The sequence below is a fragment of the Gallinula chloropus genome, assembly GCF_964237585.1.
Source record: "Gallinula chloropus genome assembly, chromosome: 3".
Taxonomy (NCBI): Eukaryota; Metazoa; Chordata; class Aves; order Gruiformes; family Rallidae; genus Gallinula; species Gallinula chloropus.
Genome location: NC_140087.1, coordinates 53,706,296 through 53,719,476, shown reverse-complemented (window position 1 = coordinate 53,719,476; position 13,181 = coordinate 53,706,296). Strand labels below are relative to the sequence as shown.

The window sequence follows — 13,181 nt, the reverse complement described above, 5'->3', positions numbered from 1 at the left end:
CACATGGCCAGCTTGCAATAACTGGCTGACACATAAGCAAGGACCACAGTTTTAGCACACACAGTACTGTGGTCTCAGATTATCTCTACACATGATCCTTGTGCCACTTAGCTACTAAACTCCATTAACAGTACATTTACATGTGATTTTTGTCACCCTCACAGTCCAAACGTTGTTTTTTCCATCTGCATTTCTACCATATGGTGGTCCTTGCAATCTTATTTCATATCTGAGCATATAATCCTCAGTGTTGCACTGAATCTCTGCTCACAATATACAAACAAGAGGGTTTTTTTCTAGGACTTGTATGAAAATAATTACTTTACATTCCCAGGTAACTAGTTGGTACCTATTTGTGAATCAGCAAGCATCTCCTCTGAGTATTTGGTGAGCAGCAGTTTACATCCTGAAAGGCTTAATAAATGCCTTTAAGTGTGAATCTATATTTTTTTTTTTGCTTGTCTTTCATTAGCTGGAGTAGTTCCCTATACAAAGAATATGGAAAGTCATTTTTGATCTGTGCTTTGGAAAGAAAAAAATTTTAGTACTTTTGGGGATTACCCAGAAAAAATAACACAGAACTTAGATGAACAACCATAGAATATGGTGAGTAAATGACAAACAACCATCAGTCTCGCTACAGTCTGATTCAGAAAAAAAATAGATATGGGCATATTTGAATAAAGCTGTCAATTTCATTATCCACAAATGTTTTCAGACCAAAATTCTCTGTTGATGTACATCTGAATGACACCAAGGATGGGAGCAAAGGCATTTCAGCTGAGAGGCTGGCTGTGAGTTCATAAGACAGTAACAAAAGAAAAAGATGATGATTAAGTTAACAGAAGTCACTGGGAACTCCAGCTCTGGGAACAAGCAATAGCACTGGACTTACTTGACTTTTGCTGCTTCTGGAAGGTGCTGCAACTCAGACTGAATATCTAGTATATCTGGATAATTCTTTTCAAAGATCATAATTAAGTAGTGCAACAGTGTAATGTTCCTAAAAAAAAAAAAAAAAAAAGGTGACAAATCACTGAAAAATACTTGGGTAGGAAATTTCCTTGAATGAACAAAACAAATGATCTATCAGCAGTTAGCAGCACTGTTATGGAAAGAAAAGTGTCATGGACTGAAAAGAATTAGCCTTTTGAACCATCCTTCCTAAAACCTCAAGCAATACATTGTGCCGTGATTTATTCTGAAAGCACCAGCATGCTTCCATCCATTTGAGATGGTGCAATGGAAAATTGTGTAATACAGAATACAGTTTGTTCCCCGATACTCCAAAGAATAAACAACAAATAGTACTAAAGTGACATTAACTCATTACGGAGACTTGTTCTCAGAGGCAACCTGGAAAAAACCCAAGACTTAACTGAGAAGAGGAAAGGTTCTTGAAGATTGAAAAGCTGGGAAGGAAACTCCAATAGTAATGAGACAGCTACACTTAGGAGAAGCAGTCGAGCTCACTACTACAAAAGCAACAACAGCTCAAGTATGACTGGGTAGAAATAAGATATTTGAGAGATGCAGGAGAAAATTTGTAAAGTAAATGATTAATTTAGCATCAGTGAATTTTGGACGCAGAGAGAACAGCCAGCTTAGGTGGGTGCTATGTGGTTAACTGACAGGCAAGATAGCAGATGGCCGCTGCTTCACATAGGCCAGACCCGAAGCTGGGAACTGGTGGGAGAACACAATCTGCACAGGACATTTAATATATGGAAAATCAAGCCAAGCTACATTAAGGCAAAAAAAAATGTTCAACACTAGCTACACAAGTGTTAGCCTTGGAATACAGAAAGGACATCGTGGTAGTCAAAACAGAACTCTGTTAGTTCAAACTCTACTAGGTAGGGATGAACTTCCTATGGCTTCTTACTGCTATTATTCATTCTGTCACAGCCTGAAGTCATTTCACCACAACTGTGGTCTCAGCAGGTCTTACAAGTCAAGGAAGGTGCAAGTTAGTAAGAACCAGTATAGGAGGGCTCCAAGCAAAACCTGAGTGCTGCTGGAGCCCAGATGTGGTCTTCTCTCCCCAGTCCCAGCTGGATTAATTTCCAGAACCAGTATGGGAATGTGGAGCAAAACACAGGGTAGCACTATAAAGACCAGCAGTCCATGTCTGTAAATAGTAAGTTCTACCTTCCCAAACAGAGTTATTTTCTTTTAACTGTTCTTGAAACAGCCAGGCTCAGTCTCTCTGAGCTGTGCCTGGTGTAGGTAGAGAGCCATTTTATGACAGTCCTGCATCAGAAACATATGCCATGTTTCACAGCAGACATAAAACTGTGGTCAGAAATTTTTTGTTTTCCTTTTTGCAAAACCATCGCCATAAAACTTCGGTATAAAGGGCAAATTCCATCAAAATCCCTCCCCACCCCCCAAATTTATCTCAGTTATTTGTGAAATACTACATTTTGTCATCTTTGTACAGTGTTGCAGAAACACAATCCAACAACAGATGTGCATTATCCAAAGAAGCAGCAGAATTTGAGTGCTGTGTAAAAAGCTGGTCTTAACTGCTGCAGGATCTTTTAGAGTGAAAAGCACTACTTAGATGCCAAATAAGACATTATTTTAAAAGGTCTCCAGAGCTAAAACCAAACAAAACCAACTTTCATTACTATGATAAGAGATGCAGCATCACAGTAACCAACTCATTTGTGGCCTTCTAGCTTACCTGTCTATGCTGGATTTGGTGTCTGCAATTTTGTTCAGGCTGGAGACTTTGAAGCCATATGCACTTCCCCTTTGGCCCTTGTTCATATAATTCCCAAAGGCCAGAACTACCTCCAGGAGTTGCCTCAAACGCTTGCTTCGGATGAGTTCTTTGGACGCCAGAAGAATGGCTTGAAAAGAGAAGAAAAAAAAAAAAAGAAAAGAACAGTGGCTGTATGCTTGGGTCCATAATTTGAAGTACCCTACAACACCTGTCTGACCATTGCCCAGCAAATGCTGCAACACAGCCTGTGCATGCACCGTCCTTCCCACACCCACGTGCCCAGGCCCAGAGCAACTGGAGATGCACTACATCTACCCTGTAGGATGCTCCTCTGAACCCAGAGGCAAGGCTAATCTCCTGGACCTCATACTCAAAAAGCATAGCCTGCAAGAGCAGGAGGAGGCTTGGACTCATCTGAAAATGCAGTGTAGAATACACTAACCTCTTCTCTGCAAAAGCCACAGATGTGGCACAGAAGCCATACAGCCCCCTCGTAGTTACACTTTCCCAGAATGGATCCTGAGGCATCTATTGTAACTGCCCCGTGGAGAGGGAAGGTACAAGGATTTGGGAGTGAGAAGAGAAGGCTGATATGCATGGAAAGGCCCTGAAAGCATGTGGCAGCTCAGCACAGCCTAGAAGCACGCTGTCACATCTGTCAGGTCCTATTCGCAGTGTAACAATCATGAAACTGACTTTATTAAGACACTGGGTGCAAAGAGTGTCAGAGTTTATTTCTTATCACCTGACATGCCTTGGACTTGCTGGCTCCACAACCTAGCAAGCATAATATGACAGCACCCTCTTTGAACACAATTCTCTCTTGATATTTCCTGCCCCCTTACCCAACTCTTAGCAAAAGCTGTAAGCGTACCTTCCACTTTGGGCTTTGCTTCTGCCAGCCTCTCTGGAAACTTCTTCTTAAAGAATAATGCTTGCAGTCGCTGCTGATAGTGGTCAATCCTGCATGAAGGGTAGAGGAAAGCCAACACTGATCTGGAAGTGTATTTTGAAGCCCAGGGCTGGTATTCTGTCTACATGTTCTAACGGCTGGGATACTGAGTCCCACAGGGTCCATCCATGGGATTATGGACACAGTGCCAACTTCTAACACTACGCAATCAACTTTGTTATGAAAACGGAGGACCTGAAAGCATGTTTTGATCACAGTTTAAAAGGAGCTGGAATAATACCCCTTGCTCTCAAAATATGAGTCACAGGAGGTGCCAGCTGTATCTCAATTAGCAGAACAAGATGCTAATCCTGATTGGGGTGTAACAAAGTTAGAAGAGGAAAGAGCATCAGAGGATGAGGAGATGGGATAGTTGGATGGAAAAAGGGATGTATAAGAAATCCTGATCGCTGGCTACACTACATGTGAGAGTTGGATCTGAGTTCCTTTTTGTGTGAACAAGTTTAGGCAGAGGAGGGAGATTTCTGCTTGTCATCAGGGGACTGGTCCTTAAATGACAGCACAGAGAACATTTATCATCAATAAAAAGTTTGTGTAATGAACGGAAACATTTGTAACATTTGTGGGCTTCTGGCAAATTCAGGGTATAATGCTGGCCCACAATCTCTTGCACATTCCTCCTCAGTGCCAGATAATCCATTTTCAATAACCATTACAGCTGCTTCCAAGGAGCCCTCAGTGTATTTTCCCATAATGTATCAAACAGACCTGCTCATTTCAAAGAGGAAACGATCTGCCCGGGCCATGCGCTCGATTTCGTGTTTATGCTCCTCCAACAGGTCGGTATCACTCTTTTCAGGAACGAACTTCAGCAGCTACAGTAGCAGACACAAACCGAACACCAAGATGAGAGATCCAGGGAAAAGGAGAGAGGGACAGAGAGAAACAAACAAATCCGATGGGCAGAGAAGGGGGCCTCAGATTTCTCTGCTACCATTGGGAAGCATTACGTCAACTCAGCCATGTGATTGTAACTCCAAAAAAGTGCAGCTGTGGCTACAAAATTGACCTTTTTAAAACCTTTTCTTGCTGTTCTGTCTTTATCCCTCACTGACCCCATTAGATTAATTTCTAATTCTATGGGGAATTTCCCATTTCTAAGTCCTAAAGGCCAAGTGCCACTGCAACTTACCCAAGGGGAAGTACAGAGAGAACTTTGATTCCCACAACATTACTTGGAGTTTAGATTGGTGCAAACAAGAGCAGGATGCATCCCACTCAGCGTGAAGTACCCATCATGCCTATCCTAGGGTGCACACAAAGCTCCATCTATCTCTTGGGCCTACCCTACTCTGCTGAAACAATAAACAGTAACCAAGCGACTGGCTATGTGCCTGACACTGGCTGCTATTCATATGCTGACCTTAAAAGCTCATACTTTTGACAGATTTTTGACATATCTGGTGGTAGTTGTGCTTTAGTATGGCTATAAATACTGCCATGCACATGGCCTCAGCACACACATACACACAAACAAACTGCTCACAAGGCACAGCAAGCACTTCACTTTTTACCACTTTCTAATAAGTTATCCCACCCCCCAAAAATGTGATATTCAAAGGTGTGTAGCATCAGAAACTTCTAGTGACTTCTAGAGCTGCCGCAAGCATTTAGATAACATGACAAGCAGGCTATAAATTTCCCAAATGGAAAAGTTTTTTGTACATGGCTAAATAGCGTGACTGCACACAAAGAAGGAATCACATTTGTCAGGCAGTTTAGAATTATAACATTTTGCCCACTCCTAAGAAACTTTATTATATGCATCTTTGGTCAAAGCATCATCTTTCACCCTCTATAAAAGAGGAAAATTGGGCAATGGCAGTTTAATTGTGGATTGTTTTTCCCCACCAGATACACAGTGAACCAACTACAGGGGACGGAAGTCCCTGACTCCCTTTCTAACCACTTGAGTTCAAATGCAAGATCCCTCCTTGTCCCAGTTCTAACCACTGACCTACGTGGCCTGATTCATGGCATTTACCAATGGAAAAGCTGCAGCCACAGAAGGGAAATTAAGAAAAAGAACAAAAATTAATCACAGTATAAAAAGATGGGCAAAGTTATGGGCAAGTCACAGGTGAGAAGAGAGGATGTGAAAGGTAAACCTCGTACCAGCTGTACTCATGCATATTTTGCATCAAGATGAGAAAACTCACTGAATCAACCTGATACAAATAGTTACATGAGGGATGTATATTTGACAACATTGGGAAATATTTTTCTCATGCTCCCATTTGAAGTTCCACTGACATGTTAGGACTAAGTTCAGATCTGCAGACACACCAGCAGAGACAGTGTATATATCCACTTACTTTAGATGGGCAGGGGCAAGGAGAAAGGCAGTGAAGGACTTAATAAAATATATCTGACTGTAATCTTTCTCACCTGCTCAAGCATATCTTTCGCTAGGTCTTCTTGTTCATCCATCTTCAAGATTGCTTGCCTGATTTCTTCATTGGACAGCTTCAGCCTTTCAATAGGATCAACACCGTACTGTTAGTGCAAAGCTTAGGTGACTCTGACAGTTCAGAAAGTTGGAAAGCTGTGCTAAAAAGGCACAAAATAACTGTAGGAAGCTCTGCTATAAAGCTGGTATTCTAGAGTATTTGGTAAAATGAATTAATCTGTTCCAAAGGCAGAGATTTTATCCTCTTTAGCTAATCAAACACATATAAAAAATTAGACCGTGATTAAGAATGATCACAACCTCATAAATCAAAAGTGCTTTTAACTCCCCCATGTCAGATAACCCCCTCATCAACTTCCTTTCCTGTAGTAAAACCCCTCAAATCCTTGTGACTTCTAAGTGAGTGTGCCCATGTTACAATTCTGCATGTGCACATTAAAGGATCTCCCAGCATAACAAGCAATAGGACTGGTCTTTCCCCTGCAGATAGGAGGAAAGAGTTTCTTCTCATAAGATGACCTGCTGTGCTAGGTAAGCTCACTTTGTCAGCAGTCACAGCTGAAGAAGGAATTGACAGCATCTGCATAACCATGTTTCATATCTAACATAAAATAAGGCTCTGAAAAAAAGAGTTTATTAATATTATCTGAGGTATTAAAATTAGACTCTCCTTCCCACCTACTTTGTGCACAATGAGTCGGCAGCATCAGTTTCAACAAAACACAGAATCAATTAAAAACCCTCAAGGTCTCCACCTGAAACCCAGGGCAGACCAGAAGTAGTCAAAATTTGTGATTATTGAGAGACTGCTTGACAGATTACATAAAATTGACTTGGTGGTTCTCAGGGCAGATGTCAACAAACAAACGTGCAAGGGACAAATTTTACCCATCCATCCCCCAACCAATGACACCCTCATCAGTCATTTCGGGAGAGCGGGGGAGGATGAAATGAACCATAAAGGAAAGGCTATCCACGAGAAAATCTCAATTTTGGAACTAAAATGGGAAACTGTGAAAAGAAATATTTGAGGAGTGAAGTCTGCAGTCTCCATGGACCCTCTACAATCAATATAATTAATTAAGAGCAGAAAGAGAAAATGCAAATATAAATGAGAGAAGGGCTCGTGCATGAGGCGGAATGTTTTTGTCTTCAGTGCTAAGAAATTCCATGTTGAAATTTCACATTGCTATTGCCATTTGGATAGAATCATATTTTTGGAACTAGGTAAAAGCAAAAGAAGAAAGCTTTATTTTTACAGACAGGAAATATTACTAAATCTAAGAAACTTAAAACATTTTAATATTGCCCAATATAACCAACAGCTGGAAACTAAAATATGAATCAGCAGACATTCAAAAGCTTTTAAATATTACGCATCCAAAATAATTGCTCTCACTCCATTCCTACTTGGTCATCACATCTGCTTTTGGGCAAACCAATAGCAACTAAGTAAGATAAGGCTACCGAATTTCCAGAAAAGCTTTGTAATTAGGCCACACCTGGATGAGATAGAATTTTACAATGAAAAGGCTGGAAATGCTTTACTTTCACTCATGAGTTTGATTTGGGATGAAAACAACAAGCCTCAGCATATGGGGTCCCGCATAAAGCTCAACTGTCTCCATCAGAAAACTGAAGGGATTCTTTTGGCTTTAATAATGGTGAATTGTTAAGTCCATGGTGATGTAGCCCTGAACTGATCAAAAATTCTGACCACGTGAGGGCCAAGAAGTATGTTGGTGAGTATGGGCCTGACTCCTAGCAGACAGGTATGCACGTGTACAGGCAATTTGGTGCCGGCAGTTTTTAAAGTGCTACATTTTGTTTGCTTGTTTGTTATTTTTCCTTTAGAGAGCAACTTTACATTTTCCAGAATCTACAGCTCACAGATTATCCATGTCTTGTGACACAGACCCACAGTCTGGCAGAGAGGATGTAGTAAGCCAACTCACAAACACCAGGGTGAGGTTTTTATGTTGCTGCTTTTACCGAAGATAAAAAGAACGAGGGTGAATTTCATGGTTCTTCCATGGAAATAATCAAGCATCTACCACACTGACCTCCCCATTACGCAGTGCAAGTCCCTCTGTGTGTGGTTGGAGAATACAAATAGACATATTTGAGGTACATCAACACATCAGAAGGTGCTGGTCTATCCAGGAGCCTGAGGACTTCAGACTCTGAGCTCCGCTGTTAGCTACCACTCATCGGCACCGAATACACTTGAAAACATCTTCTGAGAGCCCCAAGGACAGACAGTTATACAAACACTTTGATTTCTCAGATGATTCTGTGGCCTGCCATCAGTAGAAAAACATCTGACTTGAATGGTTTAGCCCACAGTAGAGAGAAGCAGAAAGCTCGTCAGCCCCCTGCCAAGAAGCAGTTTAACTTGAGTCCCTTACAGGCCTACAAAGGGGTTTCAGTGCCTCCAGGTGTGCACCCTAGATTATTACCAATCCAATTACAAGTACAGAAGGATCTACAGCCCACTGTTCCAAAGTGGGCTTGCTCCTTTTCTCAGGCAGGACACATTTCAAGAGCTGTAAGCATCAACAGCATGAACCAGGGATCTTCCCACTTAAAAACTGGCTGAATAACTGGCCAAAGAATTGTTAATCGAGTGATTCTTCTGTTTTAAAAACTCATGCCCAGCCATGCAGTAGATCTTAAAGATGGCCAGCAGTAATATGAAACAGATGTGCTGCTTTTGAGCAGAAACAAGTGAACTGATTAAAGAGGAACCTGAAGCAGATGCGTAAAATCTTTCCATTTAGAACTGAATAGAGGCATCCTTCAGAGCCCAAAACCCATGTGGGACAGACAGCAAATTAAAGTGGAATTATGGCCCCAAAATTTACATTACAGAAGTTACATGACTTTCGTACAAGCTTTGCAGATCCAGGCACTCTTTCTCCAGCTGCTGGAGACAACTCCATTCAGAACAGCATACGACTCAAGCTGTATTCTCTTTGCTGTATGCTTCACCACATCCTGGATCCCGGTATCAGAACTCAGGAAGTAAATGTGACCAGAAGAAAACACAGTGCCCCTTTCCTCAGCTGCAGCACGCTCATTCATAGCGCAGATATTGACTGGTTTTGTTCAATGGCAGCAGCACACTGGTCAGATGAGGAAGGAAAAGGATCTTTACTGTGAATACTCCCTCCTTCTTCCCTCACCCATACATCTGGTGACAGCATATGGAAGTCCAACTGCCTGAGTCATCTTCAAGCAATGTTAAAGCTCAACAAGTACCAAATAACTTCTGATATGGTACTTAGCCTGCCTCCCTTTATCCCCTCCGGCTTCATAAATAATCTCTATTGACTCTGCAGTGTAATTCATCACTAATCTCCCCAGGACACCTCGGCTGATTTAACACCAGCTTCACTTGCAGACATCAAGTGGTTTATTGTTTTGTCCTCTCGGAAAGCTGGCAGCCTGACTCTGAACATGCCTGGGAGACATGTTGCAGTTTTACATCAACTTCCCTTACAGACATCCAGTGCTCGTTCATTTTTCTTCCTTAAATATACCCATTGATTTAACTCATAGTAACTACCCCTTCATTCCTCCCTCACAGGGATCAAACCAGAACACTTGTCGCTCATTAACCATCTCCCCCCTCAGAGGAAAAAAGTGAGTTACTTTATGGTGTCGTTCCTTGGATCTTTCTTAGCTTTTGAGAAAGAGACATGGTTACCTACCACCAGCAAGCCTGGAGTTTTGCTGCAACTACGTTAAGCACCCGTACCATGGGAGTCACATTCCCACTCTTCATTTTACCTTGAAAAATGGAACTGATGGTCATGTATCAAGACCATTTTCTACTTCAAACTGAACTGAATTGCAGCGCCCCCAAAAGATGCCAGGAGTAATGACTGTGGCAGTGAGAAGCACCAACCCATGCTTAGCTGCATCCTAAGGCTACTTTGTACAGCTCACCCAAGCCTTAGCTTTTACTGACTGCAGACTTCATCTCCACAACCCAATTCACTCCCAAACTTTGTGACTGGGACGTAAGCCTTCTGTAACTTCTTAGCTCTCCTAAGGCTCTGTACGACTGCCAAGCTTCAGGCTGTTAAACAGCTACCTTCTGGGAATACTAATCATTACTAGCCCACAAAGGCAGGAAAAGGAGATGTATCCCTTCTCACAGCAGCAGTGTTCAGGAGTCAGGCTGATCTCACTGCACGTTCAACCAGAAGACAGAAAGATGCAGCCACTCTTTCCACATCCTCTTAGCTGCCAACTCATCAGTGAAGGCAGCGGCAGTGCCTTAACCTTTTAGGAACAACAGCTGGGACATTTTATCAAGTACATCTTACAGCACTATATCAACATGTTGGGAAAAAAATCCATCGATGCCTTTTCAGCACTTCACTGTGAAAGTATTCTGCCAAGTGCACAAGAAACAGGCTTTTCTTTTCCTCCTTCAGCAAAAGCTCATGAGTGACCAAGCTACTCTGCATCCAAACACTCTCAAGTTTCATACCAAGGGGAACCTGGGGATAGCTGTCCTTCACAGCCAAGTAGAGCAAGCAGGAACAAACTCAGGAATCCCCAGATTACAGTGACATATTGATAAGGCAGTGTTTCACCTTTTATCACAACCCTACCTACTGGTTCCTAGTTGTGATCTAAGACAGGATGGCACCAACTCATGTGTTCAGTTTAACCTTTGGGTTTTATCATACTTGGAATAGCAGGTAAAGCCATTTACCACGGACCTCACTTAAAACCAGACAATCTTTCCCAGGAGGCACTGCTTATTGCCTAGTGTTTTTCAAGACAGCACAGCAAGGAAATGACCTGCTGGGTCCAATGAGCTGTTTCTGTATCAAGCTACGATTTATACCCAAAAATATCATACTGCTTGGAATCTACCTCCAAATAAGGGTGAACCCTCCACATCACACAGCAGAAAGACACTCAGGAACTGTGGGCACAACAGGGGCAGTACATGGAGACTGACAGTGGCTGAGTATCTTGTCCTCTTTGTGTCTGATCTGAAAGGGTTTAGCAGCACTGAAGAGGTACAGCAACATGAGAGAAATACTTCCTCTCTTTATTGTTCTGGATAGAAACACTGCAGACATTTCTTCTCCTTTACTAGTTGATGTTGAAATGACAGTCATGAAAGCCACAAGCATTTGGTAAAGTTGCCTCCTAGTATCTATCTACTGTCACGTTCACATTTAAAACTATTTTTGTGTAGTTTCTACTGGTTTTATGACATTTTTCTAGCACTCCTACTGTTTCCAGCCTCTTGAGGGTGTTAGTGCTGACTAGCTGGACCACAGAAATAACAAACACATCTCAGAAGAACACTGACATAATGATTTTGCTGAAATTCAGGCAAAATCATTTGCACAAAAAGGTTCCATAAGTATATACATCCAGTCTTCTTCTGAACAATTTTGCCTCAAACCTGGACTTCTTCAGAGCTTTTCACAGAGCAAGACAGTAAGAGAGACAGGTCTTAGACATGTTCTGTCAGGACCATTTAATGTCCTGCAAGAATATTTATAGATAAGGTACAACACTGGAGCAGCAGTACTACCCAGTAGTCAAGTAATGGAGGCAGGGAGAGGCCGTACTGATGAGAGAGGTCAGAGAAATTTCCAGCTGCTAGGTGAAAGTAGGGAAACACAGGGATCTGGGATGACTCTTCCAGACCACACAAGCCTGATAATAAATCTTCAGCCTGGTGGAAACTGAAGACATCAGGAAATTCATGAGGGATAGCAGATTTCCAGTGTGACAGAAATAACTGTCTGTTGGAAACACCATTAGGAAAGCCAGATTTGAAGCTGGTGGGTGCCTGGTTTCACCACAGACAGATGGTTCCATGTCCTGGTTGAATTACAGCCTACTGGAAATACTGTAAGACAAACTGATCTTGTGCCTATTCAAACCTTTACAGTTGGCCTATGGGATGGAGCTTTGTCGTGGATTCTTCAGACTCCATTAAACAAGGGCAATTACATCCTTCCACTGCAGGAAAAGTGAAAGTAGCTGAAATAAAGCTTTTTTCTTAAAATAGAGATGAGAATGGGGAGGAAGGCTTATGAATCTGTTAACTGTCAGCAACAATCAGCTAGCTCTTCAATTTTCATCTCTTTTCAGTCTACCATGCTCCAGTCTTTCTGCGAAAGAAAGCAAGAGACATCTATTTCTCACTCTAGCTGGGTTTTGGCTTGTTGGACCATATGAAATACGAGCTCTGCCTGACCCCTTCTAACACAGTGTTAGTAAAACAAAAACATTTGAGTAGTGGAGGGAAAGAAAACCCAACCCATGCAGCTATTTTACTTTAAAGGACACGACAGTTTAGTGTAAACAAAGGGGGAATAAACTACAGGGATATATGCACAGTAAGAGTCAATTGGAAACAGCTGTTGGCAGACACTGTGGCAACCTGAAAGCTGGGGCTGTAGCTCAGGGCTGCAGAAATTCTCTTTCTTTGTCACCAATTTTAAATCCACTCTCACTGCACGTGTATGTACACCCACATGCACACACGCATGAGGTGCACTGCAGGAGCAGCGAGAGCATGGCAGCAGCCAGGGATGATTTGGCTGGGATCTTCTCTCCTTTAGGGTTAAACCTAAAGGAGGAAGAAGTGGAGTAATGAAAAAAAAAAAAAAAAACCACCAAAAAACTGCAAAGGGGTCATAAAACCCTTTCAATTATTGTCTGCAGCCAATCCTCCCAATTGCTGTCTTTAATAATAGAACCATATAAGCACAAAGAGCAGTAAAAGGCATGAACGCAGAGGTGCCGGTTTAGTTTCCAAAGATTTTTGCTTTTCTAGTTGCCTTTAAAAGGGAAGTCTGGGGAGGAGTAGCAACCCTGGGCCAAGCTGTAAGATATTTCTGATATCCTGGGTGTAACACTACCTGCCACAAACATTAAATGACCCAAGCCGGTGATAGCCCCGGTGACTGGTGTTTCCCACAGTGTAGCTCAGGGAGTTTAAGTGGGCACGATGCAAACTGGCAGGCTCCTCAGGGACAGTGAGCTCAGTCTCCAAACCTCTATCATCCATGTTAGCCTCA

General features: G+C 42.2%; 1 protein-coding gene across 3 annotated transcripts in view; it reads right to left on the bottom strand.

Annotated features, from left to right (window-relative positions):
* The window catches only part of DAAM2 (dishevelled associated activator of morphogenesis 2), a gene marked incomplete at its 5' end in the record, with an annotated part of 119,149 nt that overhangs the window by 15,141 nt on the left and 90,827 nt on the right, over nt 1–13,181 (bottom strand). For all 3 annotated transcript variants that reach the window (XM_084260974.1, XM_084260972.1, XM_084260973.1), the window contains 5 exons: nt 896–1,003; nt 2,690–2,858; nt 3,606–3,694; nt 4,413–4,519; nt 6,093–6,177. In XM_084260974.1, the coding sequence (XP_084117100.1) occupies nt 896–1,003; nt 2,690–2,858; nt 3,606–3,694; nt 4,413–4,519; nt 6,093–6,177 (558 nt within the window). The remainder of the gene's footprint in view (nt 1–895; nt 1,004–2,689; nt 2,859–3,605; nt 3,695–4,412; nt 4,520–6,092; nt 6,178–13,181) is intronic.